Source organism: Ostrinia nubilalis, chromosome 29 (genome assembly GCF_963855985.1).
Source record: "Ostrinia nubilalis chromosome 29, ilOstNubi1.1, whole genome shotgun sequence".
Lineage (NCBI taxonomy): Eukaryota > Metazoa > Arthropoda > Insecta > Lepidoptera > Crambidae > Ostrinia > Ostrinia nubilalis.
Window position 1 is genome coordinate 1718584 of NC_087116.1, and position 17326 is coordinate 1735909.

General features: G+C 39.7%; 1 protein-coding gene across 1 annotated transcript in view; it reads left to right on the top strand.

Moving 5' to 3' along the window:
* LOC135085656 (lysosomal alpha-mannosidase-like) overlaps positions 1-17326 on the top strand; it is a 27392-nt gene continuing 10066 nt past the window's right edge. The window contains exons 1-16 of the mRNA XM_063980424.1: positions 1-99; positions 438-519; positions 2038-2223; positions 2979-3103; positions 4841-4921; positions 5443-5579; positions 6068-6201; positions 7435-7555; positions 8718-8825; positions 11817-11919; positions 12901-12991; positions 13109-13199; positions 13757-13874; positions 14462-14619; positions 15132-15212; positions 15872-16039. Coding sequence (XP_063836494.1) covers positions 54-99; positions 438-519; positions 2038-2223; positions 2979-3103; positions 4841-4921; positions 5443-5579; positions 6068-6201; positions 7435-7555; positions 8718-8825; positions 11817-11919; positions 12901-12991; positions 13109-13199; positions 13757-13874; positions 14462-14619; positions 15132-15212; positions 15872-16039 — 1830 coding nt within the window. The 5' untranslated portion in view covers positions 1-53. The remainder of the gene's footprint in view (positions 100-437; positions 520-2037; positions 2224-2978; positions 3104-4840; positions 4922-5442; positions 5580-6067; positions 6202-7434; positions 7556-8717; positions 8826-11816; positions 11920-12900; positions 12992-13108; positions 13200-13756; positions 13875-14461; positions 14620-15131; positions 15213-15871; positions 16040-17326) is intronic.

Sequence of the window (17326 nt, forward strand, 5' to 3'; positions counted from 1 at the left end):
GTCCTCTGACAAGAGAGGGAGCGCTGAACGTCCATCTCATTCCTCACTCACACATGGACGCTGGTTGGGTGAAGACCTTTGACGAATATTACTATGGAAGTAAGTGACAATAACCACCCAAAAACTTGAGAGTTTCAAACTTGCCATGCCAAGTTCTAAAACTCGAGCTTAATCATGACGTACCTAAATATTTTGCAATATGAGTGTCGCATCTGGATATTATTCCCCTCGCTGCAACTCCTGCGTAGCCAGGATCGTAGCTTGACCGTTGACCGCCAATAAAAACCCTACTGTAGGTCCTGCCTGCAAGAGTTGCAGTGGTGGGAAATAGAAGAGGGATAAGTCACCTATTTTCTATCTTGATTTATCTATAATCTACCTATACTTTTTAGAGTATTACATACACGATGTCGTTTTAAAACATAAATAATTTACAGCTCGAACTACCGTGAGCTCAGCAAATGTCCAGCTTATCTTCCATTCTGTTCTCTCTGAGCTGCTCCACGACAAGAGAAGGAAGTGAGTACCTATCAATTAAATTCATCTCACAAATATATAGAGGTACATAAAAACACATCATAACAGTAGCACAACAGCGCTTTTTTTTTCGTCAGGAAAGTACATTGATTTGTATACCCACCAGCCGCGGGGTCAGCTAGTGGGTTATGTGGGGTTCTCCCTGCCAGAAGGGCAGGGCCTACCCACTAAAAGCATGACGTTGCCCTCGGTAGCCATATGAGTAGGGAACGCGGGCCATCACTATGTGCTACTTCGTCTCAGCACTACCCATTTGTCCTTCGGGACAATAATTTGTGTTGAATAACTTTACGTACGAAGGTTAAATGGATAGGCATTAGCGTCCTCTAACACTAGACTTTGGTTGTAAGCCTTTAGTTCTTGTGATTTGTGATCGTAAGTTATAAAGGCAAGTAATTGAGAACGCCTTACAATCGAACATAGCTTAAAATCATCCTCTGTAAGAAGACCATTATTAATTCCAAAGAAGGCGTTCGTTATGCCTCTACAGTAATTTTTAAACACGATACATTCATAAACTCTGTCTTTAATGCCATCCGTTGTGATGTCAAAAATAAACATATTTGTGGGATATGATGCTCAACCACAATAAGGAAGCTAGATGTTAGTGCTTCCTTCCGAGCGGGTGTTTGTGCTCGGGGACCAAGGTCCAATTTACACCATCTTGGTTTGTCTATACAATATGTAACAAAAACACCGTCCGATCCGAAAGGGTCATAAAGTAGCTTTAACAACATTACCAAAACAAGTATCAAAATTACGTAATTAATAAAAACAATTTTTTTATCGATTTTTAAAGTCAATAAGTTTAGCAATGATTTACCCTACAACGGGGAAATTTTCAAAAAGCGTTAACACTGTCGCCGCGCGGCTTTTTTTAAGACGCTGGGGGTCATGACCTTATGACGTCGCTACGCGTGCCGGCGCATCTCTACCCCTCCCGCGTACCCTCTACACTGCCGTTCGGATTGCCATGTAAGCTATTTTATTTTTGTAAATTTTGTATTTATTTTTCATGGGGTATTTTTTTTATAATATTTTATGAAAATTATTACACAAATGGAATCTTAACTCGATACCTATTAACACCTTAATGGATCGGACGGTGTTTCCGTTACATATTGTATATACTTGGCAGGGTAGAAAACTCCATCACCGCGATGCAGGTTTGTATGAGCGGCGGAGTGTGCCATAGTGTAGTAGTTACAGCGCCATCTGTTGGTACACAGTTTGTAGTGGCGTATCGTCGATGTCGCCACATATTCATTTAACGGTAAGTACCTATGTAGCCTAAATATTGCTTGCCACTTCGGGACAACATAATTATCGGCTGGTGCTGAGAAGAAGTAGCTAAGAAAAAGACATAGAAAGAGGAGAGAGAGAGAGAGAGAAAGAAAAAGGAGAGAGACAGACAGAGATAAAAGAGAGAGGGGAGAGAGAGAGAGACAGAGAGTAAAGAGAGAGATAGAAAAGTTTTTATTTCTTCTTTCAAATTCCTAGGTTCACCTTCTCCGAGTCAGCTTACTTCTGGCGCTGGTGGAAAGAACAGAGGCCACTCACCAGGGCGACCTTCAGGAGTTTGGTTCAGGAGGGGAGGGTGGAGTTCGCGGGAGGGGGCTGGGTGCAGAACGACGAGGCAGCGGTGGACTATCTGCAACTGATTGACCAGTATACTTGGGGACTCAGGTAACCTCATCAAAGACTCAAAAGAAAGTCGAACCTTAACTTCGAACTCCTCCTATGTTCTTCTGATTAATTTCGTTGCGGGTTCAATGGCAGTTTAACTTTCCCCCGGGACAAACTTGGCCTTCACTGGTTGGGTTTTTATTGGCGGTCAAGCTGTAGATCCTGGCTACACAAGAGTTGCAGCGGTGGGAACGAGAGGTGGGAATACTGGGAATAGTCCCGTTAACCTCATCAAAATCTAAAGGAATTTCAACGTTTTCAGGGGTCTGATGACATGATGTCTGGATTTGTCTTTGATAGGGGTGCTAATTAGTTTTATTTCTTGCTAACCTTCTTTTTAGGTGTAGTAACAGCACTTGAGAAAAAAAATGTTGACTATTCCCACTGCTCGTTCCTACCGCTGCAACTCCTGTGTAGCCAGGGTCTACAGCTTGACCGCCAATAAAAACCCAACCAGTGAAGGTTAAGTTTGTCCCGGAGAAAGTTAAACTGTCACTGAGTGTTTCACATAAACTTTCATGAACTTTGATCATAGAAAGCACAAAGAAAGAAGTGAGAGCAGATGGGAGCAAACCTTTTTGAAGTGCGATCAAATCATAATTTATGAAACAAAATTCTATCCACATTATACTCGTTGGTTAAATCCCAAATGTTTTAACTAGGCTCTCTTAACAAACAGCCTGAACATTAATATTGGAGCAGCTGATTATTGATTAAACAATATTACTCTCGCTAAAAAGTAACTTTTGTTTCAGAAAACTAAACGACACCCTCGGCATTTGCGGCAAGCCGAAAGCAGCGTGGCAGATTGACACCTACGGCCATACTCGCGAGCAGGCCTCGCTGTTAGCGCAGATGGGCTTCGACGGACTCTTTATAGGTATCATCAGGTCATTTAGTCTCCACTGCAGGAGCACGACCCTCTAATTTACCAGAGGCAAATGGAGGATTTGGCATACACTCCCCACGCTGGCCAGACGGGTTGGGGAGGTGAAAAAAGCGGGAGATCGTTATCTGGACCCTTCTTTGGGGACGCATTTTATATCCAGCAGGGGTCTAAATTATGCTGAAATGATGAGAATTATTAGATGTGACCTCAGATCATAGAAAGAGAATAGATATGAAGTCGCGCGTAACTACAACGAGAACCAGTGTCCCCACATTTCCCCCACCACAGCTCCCACACACACATTCAACTGTGTAAAAACAAAGCGACTGAGAGTCTACGACAACATGTGCAACCGGCTTAAAAGTGCTGTGATTGGCCAGAAGGCGTGCCTTATGGCCAATCAATGGCCGCGTGACGTGACGCACACTTTGAAAAAAGCAATTAGAGAGAAGAAAGATAAAATGGAGTCGATAAGATATCGATACTTTAAATCCTGGGGGCAAGCCTCGAAATTGGTTTAAAAAATGCTTGTATGAAAACCTTTTTATTATTATACGTTATTATTATGTTCTTTAACGATTTTTGCATAAAGGAGTCAGTTCCATTTTGTATGGACGAAAAACTCAGAATCAATTATTGGGACTAAATGAAGTTACCTTATATTAATTTACCCCAACCAAAGCTCAATGTCGTTATCGATGGAGTATAGAAGTTATAGACTGACAAAGTTTGTATGAAAAGTCATGGGTTAAGTAGGCACTTGCGATTTTTACCAGTATTTACAATATTGGTAATATATTATTATTTACTTTAATAATAATAACAGGATCACTGTAATTATTATTAACTACTATCGCGCATTAACTTTTTAATTATGGCGTAATTCGTACCGCCTATGTTTATCAAAAATAATGCCTATATTAGGCTTTCAACTAGCTCTTATAGTAATTACATAGTTGACAGTTACTAATCCCTTCTACTATTGTTATTGTTTTTGTAAAAACTTAAAAATCGCAAGCAACTGTTAATTTTTCATTCAAAATTAGAAAATAGAAAATAATAATTTACTTCTATTTATCGATAATAGGAAACCGTATTAGAACACGAGCCCTGCACTATGTTACGACCGGCACATGCGGCCGTACTGTGTATTTTCACGCGTCAGTGGATATCGGAAGAAATAAAATACATTGCGTATTTTATTTCTTCCGATATGTCGTAGTCAGTAGTTACGCATGACATAAAGTGGTTGCTAACTAAATCGTCAATGTACAACGTGTTTGAATTTTTATCACCACTAATTTCGATATCGCAGTAAATGTCACGGCACTGAATTCGTTCGTAAAAATGTTTAGTTTTTTTTATTTATAAGCAAAATACCAATGGATTTGCAATACTTACATGTGGTAATTGACTTCATTGTTCCTGTAGTTCTTCGTTTCACTTATGTTATTGCACGTTACGACGCATTATCCAACAATATCGGAGAACATTTCCTCAGTACGACTGAATCGCGACTAAACTGGCGTCGCGGGCGATGTTCGTTTCTGGGCATATCGCGGAGACACGCGCCACGCCCCCGTTTCACATCTATTCCCTTCTATGATCTGAGGATGTGACCTATCTTTCTCCGAATTGGCATAAATTGCATTTGTGTAACTCCCATAATACTAGAAAAAAATTTTACTCAGAAGTTTATTAATTTATGTGATATTTTTTATTCCCTAGGAAGAGTAGACCATAAAGAAAGGGAAGCCATGATAGAAGAGGACAGAATGGAGTTCATGTGGAGAGGCAGCGACGTTTTGGGTAAGTCAGCTTGAACAGTAAAGAAAGAAAAAACTATTATTTAGTATCAAAAAAAGAAATTACGAAGTAGAATTTAAAGCTTCAGCTATTGCTCGCAACTTTGCTCGGGTTAAACTGTAGGCCCCATTTTCTTCACCTTAGGGGGTGAATTTTCGAGAATCCTTTATTAGCGGATGCCTCATAATGACTGCGTGTCACAGCGCAATCAGTTCAGTAGTTTGGGATGTGTGTTTTAACAGTTCAATCAGTCGGTAACGATTGCCTTTTTGTACAATTTAAACATAGTAAAGTTCGCGGGAAGCGCCTGGATGCAGGCAGCGTTGGACCGGTCGTTGTGGAACTCCTTGGGGGAGGCCTAGGTCCAGCAGTGAATGTCATTTGGCTGAAACATCCTTAAGTCCCAGTTGTGTTGTTTTAAAACGGGACTATTCCCACCTCTCGTCCCCACCGCTGCAACTCCTGTGTAGCCAGGATCTGCAGCTTGACCGCCAATAACCCAACCAGTGTGTATTGTATTACAGGAAAGATGTCGGACATCATGACGCACACTCTCTTCAACCTTTACAACGCACCTGATGGCTTCTGTTTCGATTTCCTCTGCAACGATGAGCCGATCATCGACGACCCTGATAACAAGGTTTACAATGCTGAGAGGAGGGTAAGAATCTGTTTAGTTCTTGATAAAGTTTCAGATTGCTATCTGACGTATTATGACCCTAAATCTTCCCGTGGATGTCGTAAGGGACGACTAAGGTATGCGAACATCAGGCCTTTGTCCCTTAGTCGCTTCTTGCGGGAGTGGGAGAGGTTCTAATATACACCCAGTGTGATAGTGGCGCCCTGCTGTCAATGTCAGATCTGGAACACTGAAGGGTTTTTCATTGGTATGACGGTTGTTGGAACCCGCTGAAAACTAGTGTCGGGGCACTCTCGATTAATGCTGAACTAGCGCCTTTTTGGCACAAAGATACCATGTTTGTATACTTTTTGTTTTGTTTTTCTTTGTTAATTTGTATAATTCGTATGTGTTTTCGTGTTCATTAAATTTTTTCTATTACTATTTTAAACCACACGGCCAAACTCTATCTAACCTCTAATAAAATTCTAAACCCTAAGCTGCTAAAGAATTTACCCTTCTTTCTTCAGGTAAACGACTTCATAGCCCAAATAGAGCGGCAAGCCAAGTACTACGACCACGACAACATCATGGTGACGATGGGCGGAGACTTCACGTACCAGAGCGCGGCCAACTGGTTCATGAATATGGACAAGCTTATCAAGTTAGTCTACACTTTTCTTTGATGGAATTTGATAGGATTTTCTGTTCTCAGCGCCAGAATTCTTGTTCTCTTTTAGGGTAGGCGCAGACCACCGACTTTTAGTTGGCCGATAGTTGGGTAGGGCTGTTAATTAGTATGGGCATGTACGCATATTACACCGATTTGGTATCGGCCAATTCTTCATACAAATTAGAATCGGGCCCAACTATCTTTTTTTAATTTTTATTTTATAAATTCTAGTACCTCTGACTTAGTCAGAGACTTTCTTATCGCGAGGTTTTTTATTTTATTTTATGTTTATGTATGTTTTATATTTGTGTTGGTGTTTTAACTATTTTATAAGAATTTTTATTGTTTAATTATTGTTTTAAAATTAAATAAACTATTTTACTTTTTATTCGTATTTTATTTTATCCTATTTTTTATGTGCCCTCCGGTATGCCCATCATACTGGGGTACACTAGTTTTTATTTCTGCTTATTGTTTTGCTAGCAACTTTTTTGCAAATTGATGTATACATATAGGTGCGCTATTAAAATCTAGAGATTTGAGTTGGGGCCCAACTATCGGCCAACTAAAAGTCGGTGGTCTGCGCCTAGGCTTAATATTTTTATGGTTGTGCAAGACTTCGACAAACAAAGTGTTTATTATTAGGTAATTGAAATATCTCTTTGTCGTCGGTAATTTTGTTTGTAACCCCGCCCTGGCTTCGCTCAGGTGACGTGAAAATATCCCCGCTCTATTTACTAAACCACCCCATTAAATTTTCCTTTTTTTCAACCCTGTATATTCTTTCTCAGGCCCAGATTTTTGATTCGTAGTTAAAAAATCGAACTGCCTAAAGCAAGCGAAAGGTCGTGGGTTCGATTACCGCCTTGGACAGTTCGATTTTTTCAAGTTATTTATAATTTAGTTTGAGAAGCAACTCTAATTGCTGAGAAATTTTAATAATTAATGACAAGTAATTCAATCAATCAGCAAACCAAAATGCGTTTTTCGAACTATGATTAGCTTGACTTTTAATACAATCTTGAACTGTTAGGCCCAGAACACACGGTGAAACGCAACTGCAACGAAACTGTCACTTCTAGTTACTTTTGAGTTGCATCTAAGTTTCTCGTTGCAGTTTCGTTTCACCGTGTGTTCTGGGCCTTAGTTAATAGTCAAATATTGGTTATTAAATACGGGTAAAAAAACCGGGCCTTATTAATAAATACTTCAATAACTTTCCAGCCACGTCAACACCCACCCCGCGAACTTGTCAGACATCAACATCTTCTACTCGTCGCCATCTTGCTATTTGAAGGCCATCTACTTGTACGGGAGAAGGGATAAAGCTATGTACACAGAAAAAGTAAGATAATGTACCTATAATTTATTTATTTAAGGACTTCTTCTTCTTCTTCTTCTTATTCGTTACGCTCTTGGCAGAGCGGTCGTGGTCACGTTGAGGCGTTGTTCACATCGGTTGTAGAGGCGGATACAACTCTCCGCACGATCTCCCTCCATCTCTCTCTATTGGCAGACTGTCTGGTGCAGTCACATAAGCCGTCTCCCACTGCTGCTTTCACTTGGTCGGTCCAGCGCATTGGTGACCTGCCACGCGATCGGGTTCCTTCGACTTTTCCCTGGACGACCAGTCGTTCTATGGAGTTGTCATCCCGCCTCGAGACATGTCCGAAGTATTGCAGTATGCGCGACTGTACTACGGTTGATAAACGCTGAGTGACACCGAGCTCCTGGAGTATGGACACATTGGTACGGAACTCTGTCCATGATATCCCGAGCATCTTTCTCCAGCACTACATCTCTAGGGCATCTATCTTCCTCTTTATCTTCCTATTTAAGGACTACAAAACTATAATCCGGGCCTTTTCAAGGCGAGAGTGAATAGGCACTTTCAGGGCAGATATGTACCATCCTAGACTGCATCTCACTTAACATCAGGTGGGATTGCGGTCAAATACCTGCCTTGTCTTGCATAAAAAAAAACTTAAAATACAACCCAATAGAATTAACCGCACACCTGGCGACCGTGACGTCACATCGAGACTCTGGTACGGGCGGGGTGTGCGGGTGAGTGCGAGGGAGAGTCGAATTCCAGTGAGGTGCGAGGAGACTCTGTGAGTAAGGCCGTCTCATTGATTGATCGTCGGCCGTTTGGTGTAGTGGTTCGAAACGGACTACTATTCCGGAGGTAGCGGGTTCGATTCCCGCACAGTACAAACATTTTGGGGCTAGCTGGCGCTGTGTGAAATTGTCCAAAGATTTATTATTATTATTTGTGTGCATGAACATATTATTTGTTTGTATTGGACTGGGTGTTTTCTAGGTATAATAAGTATGTATTTACAAAAAAAGGTATTTAAGTATGTTTATATCCGTTGTCTAGTACCCATAAGCTTTGCTTAGTTTGGGACTAGAAGCGCAGTGTAAAAGGTCCAAAGATATTTATTTATATCATTGATTGCTTTTTTAACCTGTATTAAATGTGTTAATGTTGTGTACATTTTCAGGGGGATCACGTGCCATATGATAGCGACGCTTCTACATATTGGACAGGGTACTACAGTTCTAGACCTACCCTCAAATATTTGGCTAGAAGGGCGCATCTTTTTCTTCAGGTAATTGCTTGAATCCTGAAATATTTTTTGCAGAAGAACTACTTAGGTAAGCTATGTTAGTATATAGCTTAGTTCGTAGCTAATGCAGTTTCTCTCATAGTGTTTGCTAGGGATGCTATGGATATGCAGTTTCGGTTATCGATACGGTTACGGATATAGGAATAATATTATACCGGTTTCGGTTACGGTTACGGATATTTTTTTATTTCGGATATCAGAAAGTTTCAGTTACGGTTACGGACATCTGTGCTTTAGAATGCAATTTTCAATAGTTTTCCAATACGGTTCATTCATGGCCGCACACTTTACATCGAATAAAGAGTAAGTTAGTATAGCTTAATTCGTAGCTAACGCAGTTTCCCTCATAGTGTTTGCTAGGGATGTTATGTATTATGCAGTTTCGATATATTATCGATACGGTTACGGATATAGGAATAATATTATACCGGTTACGGATATTTTTTTATTTCGGATATCAGAAAGTTTCGGTTACGGTTACGGACATCTGTGCTTTAGAATGAAATTTGCAATAGTTGTCCAATAGAGTCATTCGGGGTAACAGCACGCGGTGGGTAAAAGTACGCGGTGGTCCGATCTCCGACAGGGGTGGGGGAGCCGAGGTCTGTGTTTGTAAAATAGAGTGGCGCTACTGTCGCCGTTTAGGAGCCACGCGCCGCGCCGACGCAATCTAAGTACTGGTCGCGACACGTCGCCGAATACTTGTAGCACGCTTATTTCGTTTAATTTTTATGCCACGGAAAAGTGTGCTGTAGTTAAATGGATAGCTCTGTGCCAGTAAGTATACTATATTTCTATTGTTCATTTAATGTAGTTTTGATCTAAGTTTATCATATTCGTAAAAAGTATTTAACGTGTGTGTTGTGACTGATTATTTGGTATATTTGCCGATTGGGGTAAGAGTACGAGATTAATAGTACGCACGCGTACGTTTACCCCCGTTGCGTACTTATACCCCAAATGAAATAAAAATATCAAAAATTGTTCAATCTTTCAGAATACCTACACCAAAATGCCGAGAAATTACATAAGGAAGGCCCCTCAGCGGATCCTCATCTCATCTCAGATGACCAAATAATGAAGGCCAATTATTTTGATCTCAAAGTGTGACTATTGCCAATATAAATAATTTAAGACAAGATTCACATTATAATAGATACAGGGTGGAATTTTGTAATGCCACCTGGAGGGAAAGTACTCTTAGTAATGTAGAGCAATCGAACCAACTAAAATTTGTTAAAAATTACACCCTGTATTTTTATTGCATCGATCGTTAGGGTTAAGTTTATGGATGAAATCTCTCTAACAAACTTGCTTAAATTAAATGAAAGGAAAACCATGAAATCTTAAATTATTTTAATTATTTACAAAAAATTGTATGGTATGATAGTGAATTTTCGTAAAATTTTCAAAAATCTTTGAATGGAGTTCTCTTTGTTTTCAAAAATTAAGGAAAGTTTTATTTGAGTAAAATTTTCTATCTACAATATTAAGAGTACTTTCCCTCCAGGTGGCATTACAAAATTCCACCCTGTATAATACAAAGAGTTCTTATTTTTTTTAATGTTAAAGTTCTTAAAATGTTATTTACAAGATTAAATAAATATTGATTTTTGCCAATCTTAATTGTATTCTCTTAAAAATCTGAATGCGTAGTTTACCCCGCGTGCGTAACTTTACCCTAAGACTTGCGTAATTTTACCCACACATCGGGTCAAGAGTACGCATCGGAAAAGTTTTCAGTTAAGCCTATGTAGGGCTAAAACTAATTAATCTTGATGGAAATTTTTCTTAAATAGTGAAAATTTATTAAATATTCTACAGATTTAATATCATAACATGCCAATTATACAATTCTTTATAGGTCTGGGAGGCCATCAAAAAAAAAGTGCGTGCTCTTGACCCGAATGACTCTACGGTTCATTCATGGCCGCACACTTTACATCGAATAAAGAGTAATAAAAATTAAAATTGATACTAGATGGCATTATAAAGGTAAATCAGGCTGATATGCCTTTACATATAATGCTATACAAAAAACAATTTAAACTGCCTACATCCGAAACTTTTGAATCGGTTACGGTTACCGATTCGGATATTTTTTTAATTCGGATATCCGAAAGTTTCGGTTACGGTTACGGATATCCATAACATCCCTGGTGTTTGCGTAGTTTGCAGTCTGCACACAACTAACTTAGCTTAGAAACTGGCATATAGGTCCTACTTGAGCAGGCATATTGAGACAAAAGATTCTTATAACAAAATAATTAACTTTTAAAAAAAATAAAACCGACTTCAAATGCGTGAACACAAAAAAAAACTAAAAATTAAAAATATTGCGTATAAAAAAGTTCATCCCCAATTTTCCACCCTTGGGGGTGAAATATTTTCTTCAAATTCGCATGAAACCACCCTTTTGATAATACCTATTCAACAAAAAAATAATCGTTCAAATTGATTTATAATCGGCGGAGATATTGCGTATAAAAAAGTTCATCCCCAATTTTCCACCCTTGGGGGTTGTTTTTTCTATTATTAAATTTAAATGGGACCACCCTTGAGGTATTACCTATACGCCGAAAAAAGATTTGTTCAAATCGGTTCATAATTGGCGGAGTTATCGCGTAACAAACATAGAAAAAAAAAAAACATACGGGTCGAATTGAGAACCTCCTCCTTTTTTGAAGTCGGTTGAAAATAGCACTCTACAACACGCATTCTTGTGTATCTTTTCAAGGCGAGAGTGAATAGGCACTTACAGGGCAGATATGTACCATCCTAGACTGCATCCCACTTAACATCAGGTGCGATTGTGGTCAAATACCTGCCTTGTTAAGAAAGGCGCTGGACGCAGGCCGCTACCAACCGGCCAATCTGGAAATCATTGGGAGAGGCCTATGTTCAGTAGACGTCCTGGGCTAAAATGATGATGATGAATCTAATACAATAATTGTAACATTTTTGTTCTTTCAGGTGGTAAAACAGATCACAGTGATAGCCCGCACTGGTGACTCCTACGAGCTTCATCTCCTCAGACATGCTGTGGCTTTGACGCTCCATCATGACGCCATCACTGGTGAGCATTATCATCATCAATATCGGCTGCTAAATATCAAGCATCAGGCTTTCTTCTTCATCGTTTTAGCTACATGACGTCCACTGCTGAACATGATCCCCTGAAGCCATATATCCTTTGTCGGAGTAGTGTAGTGTCGAAGTAAAGTCATGTCGATATTCAGAAATGTCTGACGTAATGTCGAAGTAAAGTTTGTCGGAGTTTACTTAGGTAGCCCACTGCACTGCAATGGAGACTGGATGATGATGATGATTAAAATATCCCCTTATGTTGCATTTTTTACTATAAAATTATCACTTCACGGGATTTATTTCAACAATATCTATTTTAACGGTAAATAATATTTACCCTCCCGACGTTACGGCTCGGTTGCACGAGTCATGGTCGCGGGCAGACTGAAGAGATGCGGCGTCGTCTGCTCCGGCGCGATGAGTTTTCTTCACCCACCCGCATTTGCACCATACTTTCGTCAGTGGTACAGTCAGTCCGACAAACTACACTAACAGTGTCCGGGTTTCTCTGAGACGGCATAGAACGCGATTTGTACTTCGTTATCACCGGATTCCACGCTGATGATAGGTTAAATCCATCTTCTCGATTGAAATTCTTATGCTTTTTAATTTCAATGGCTTCACGTATCAACCTAACATGGTAAATGCCTATCAGTTGAGAGGATTTTCGGGTCATGAAGTTCCATCAAGTGATTAACGTCCGAAGTTAACAGATGTTCAGCTATCGCAGATTTGCACGTCTGTTTTACCGTTAAAATAGATATTGTTGAAATAAATCCCGTGAAGTGATAATTTTATAGTAAAATATCCCCTTCAAAATAGCTGTGTAAGTTGCATTTTAAGATACATATTTTAGCTATAATGCTGTTTATTACTGGTAGTTTCGTATTTTTGGCTACAGCTGTCGTATTTACGTTTTGGTATTTGAGTGGTTTTGTTAGAAAATGTTTCTTATAAATAATTATTACAGGAACAAGTCAGCAACATGTAGCGAATGATTTCACAAGACTCCTGAGCGAGGCGATGGATACCTGCAGCAAGAAGGTTTCAAATCTTTTGAGGTATTTTAACACTCGATTATTATACATTGCATCCATAATATTGTTACAGAGGAGGTATGGTATTATTCTAGATACCTACATACTTACTTATTTAGAAATTTTTGTTTTTCTCTATAGCTACCTGACGCCAACTTGGGGCAGCAGCAGAAGGTCGAAGAACAATCAGCAGTTCGTGACGTGCCACCAGATGAACGTCAGTCAATGTAGAGTAAGTATACCTTATTCAAAGATATCATGAGGACATTTAGTTTTCACTGTAGGAGCGCGACCCTCTAATTTAACAGAAGGATTTGGCCTGCACTCCCCACGCTGATCAGGCGGGTTGGGAACGTCTGATCCGCCTGATATTGGCATAGGTGACTACTTGTCTCTTAGTAGCCTTTTACATGTATATACTTTGCCGGTACTTCACGGAAGCTTCGAAGATAAATCTGCTGCAATCCTGACAAACTTTTGCACCCATGCAGCTGAGTTGCTTGAGCCGATTTTCTCGCATCAAGGTCGTTCTTGTTAAATATGAAATGATGTATATTCCCCAAGTATGAGTTTTTGTAAAATGTGTAAAGTATGACCTTTTCCTTTTATCATGGAATTCTCTTACGAAAGAAAAAGCTTGCTACGATAATACGATAGGCGTTTAGCTGTTAACAAAAATATATTGCCTGGAAAATATTGAAGACTAAAAATTCACTGTTTTCACAATGCTATTTTCTAATTACTTTCATATCCATTGGTGCCATTATCCAATTAAGGTTTTTTTTACAGTTTCTGGAAACTCAAGACGCGATTCTCTTGCTGGTGTACAACCCGCTCAGCGTGAAGACCTACCACTACGTGAGACTTCCAGCAATCGCTCTGCACTACTCCATCAGGGATTATAATGGTAAATTGTAGAGGAATTCCTCGAAGCGGACCCATTTTGATGCACCACCTAACGAAACGCATCTTGACTTTGTGTCTATAGATAAAATGTGGTAGCTAGCAAGGTATACTTAGAACAAGTCCGGACTTAATGTCCTATGTCCTCTAGATGGGGCAGAGGGCGTCCAAAATAGTTGATTTCTTCACCTCGTCTGCTATTTTCCATGTGCATTCCATTCTGCAAACGGACGAGGAAGCTCTTGGCCTGTTCGTTCGTTCGCTCGTTTCAGCCGAAAGACGTCCACTGCTGGACAGAGGCCTCCCCCAAGGATTTCCACAAAGACAGGTCCTGCGCCGCTCGCACCCAGGCACCTCTTGGCCTGTATCTCACTTAAATAGAAAGACATGGGTCTTAACGCGACATTTATTAATGAGCTACATTATGTACTCACAAGCAGACTGGCGGATCGCGGCGTCGTCCGTTCGGGCGGGCTGTATCTCAATTGATGGAAAGTGATGCTACTCAACCATAGAGGAACTGAGGAACTGGATATCTTACCTTTAACTGCCGGAACACAACAATGATGTTAACATTTTTCCATTCTACAGACGAAGAAGTGGAGTACCAACTAGTGCCTCTCCCGAAGGCGGTCATCAACGTCCCAGGGAGGACCTCCTCAGCCATCCAGGACCTGGTCTTCGAGGCAGAGAATATCCCTCCTTTAGGATTCACGGCATACTATATCACCCCTGTGAGAGACCAGTTGGTAAGTGTGGAACAATTTCGAAGACTCATCATCATCATCATCATTTCAGCCACAGGACGTCCACTGCTGAACATAGGCCTCCCCCAATGACTTCCACATCGCACAATTGGTAGCGGCTACCACTTGTCATCAAGGAGTTGGTCTTCAAGGTTGAGAATGTTCTTTCACTAGTGTTTAAAGACTACGACATCACCAATATGAGAGACCAGTTGGTAAGTGTAAGAAACAATTTAGAAGAATAAGAATAAGAATACTTTATGAATCACCTTCATCAGGTCATTCAGTCTCCACTGCAGGAGCACGACCACCGATAATTTTCCAGAGGCAAATGGAGGATTTGGCCTACACTCCCCACGCTGGCCAGACGGGTTGGAGAGGCCTGATGTTCGCATATTTGTCACTTAGTCCGCTCTTACGACATCCACAGCCCAATTTAATTAAGAGAATTTGATTTCCCCGAAACATTTTTGCTCTTGGTTTCAAATTAAAATCAAATTATTAATTTATTTCAGGAAGAAAACTCTTACGCTAAGAAACATTCAGTATCAAATTCTGAGGCAGATATGGAAGTTATTCCATACATTACTAACGAGGTGAGTTTTTTGAACGTTCATTCGTTACTCAGCCACTTATTATTCAACCAAATGACGTTCACTGCTGGGCAAACGCCTTCCCAAAGGATTTCCATTATGACCGGTCCTATGCCGCTCGCATCCAGGTACTTCCCACGACCTTTACCAAATCGTCGGTCCACCTAGTGGGAGGCCTGCCCACACTACGTCTCTCAAGAGCTTTTCTGTTCCAGCGGCTTTCAGCTCTACGAGCTATCTACCCACCGCCACTTAAGTTAGGCAGTTCTGCGGGCTATGTCAGTTACTTTGGATTTTCTTCGGATCCCCTCATTTCTAATTCGATCATGCATTGTTGCATGCGTTTTCTATAAGTAGGTATTTACAAAATTCGATCATGCAGTTGTTGTGTTGCATGAGTTTTCTGTGTAGGTACTAAGTATTTACAAAAATAAGACCTTTTTTTTCAACAAACTTTGTTTTTTAGTTGGGACTAGATGGTACACTGTAAAATGTCTAAGGCTGAGTTGCACCACCTAACTTGACCGTAACTTTAACGATAACCGGTGTTTTTGTATGGAGTTTGACAGATTTTTGAAGTTTGTTAAAGTCAAAGTAAGATGCACCATCTCATCAAATAAATATCTAAATAAGCGTATATACCTACGTTTTCTTTCCCCCAGTACCTCAGGGTATCAGTCAACAAGGACACCGGCTTCCTGGAGTCCATCCAGCACGTGGATGGGGTTAAGGTCCAGGTGTCCCAGAACTGGTACTATTATAAGCAGGCCCAGCAGACGCTGCAATCCGGGGCATATAGTTTCAGGCCTGATAGCGATCGACCCACACCTGTGAGTATGCCTTCAGTTATGAAATGGACTGTATGAAATTAATGGTGATGGAAGATGATGATAGTCAAATGCAGAGCTAAGCTGAAAAGATGATGATTAGCATTTTAGGGCTCTTTCCCACGGGACATCCCGAATATTGCAGGATTTTATTGTGCAGAATCTCGTTTAGTAGTTAACATTCACAAAAACATTTGCAGTGTCTCGCAATAAACCAATTGTTCCTGTATATTTTTTTTAATTCCTGTACCTGCAAAAATCGGGATATTGCCGTGTGAATACACAACTATAGGTGTACCAGAATCTCATGGCAAATAGGGAAAATAAACTTTGTTGAGAGCAATACTGGGGAAATTGGAATAAACGATCTTGATACTATTATTTTTTTTACTTTTATGACTAATATTAATGAACATGAAGTACGAATATACATTTTAGGTAGGTATGTGTATGAAGAATGTTGTTATAAATAAATCGTATATTACTTAAAGTAACTAATTTTATTATGCACCATACTTTTAACTTATCACTTCATTCAGAACTAGAAAACGATTCTAAGAACTCCACTTGCATTTCTTGTTCTTCAATAGATGAACAAGATAAAGAGGTGTTGTAAATAAATTGTTCTTCCAACATTTCAATGGAGAAGTTTTCTGATGTTAAAAAAAAACTATATTTCTCTGAATGGGATTAAAATATATGTATACCAAAACTAAAAAGACGGCGAAGTTTTTTTTTAAATCGATCTAGAAATTTCTGGGAAATTAATTATTTAAATTACCTACATACTTATTTTGGCGTGGAATTGGAACAGGCGGTGCCGTTCTTTTTGTATAAATGGCCAGGTCTGGCCATTTAAAAAAAGGTTACAAAATTCTACTAAGAAAGAATCTTGAGTGACTTAAAAAAATAGAAATAGATTTAAAAAAATATGGATCTGTCAACAGCACTGGATCAGGGGTGATTTACTGTTTGTACCCCGAATGACTGTCGTGCGTGAATACAGCGATCAAAACGGCGTGAATAGTTATGCGCAACTTTAGGGCCCTGTAACTTATTTATTTGTAGAGATATTTTCATGATTCTTTCACAATTATTATTAGTTTTACTTATATTTATTTCAAGTTTATTTAAAAGAAATAAATTGGAAACTTCTCCATTATTCAATCTTGCTTGATGAAATCTTTTTCAATTTTCTTTACATGGTCATAACATTTTGACCATTCCTCTGCACCAATTTGTGAGATATACCTGAAAACATCGATAAAGCAGCTATTAAGTAAGAATAAA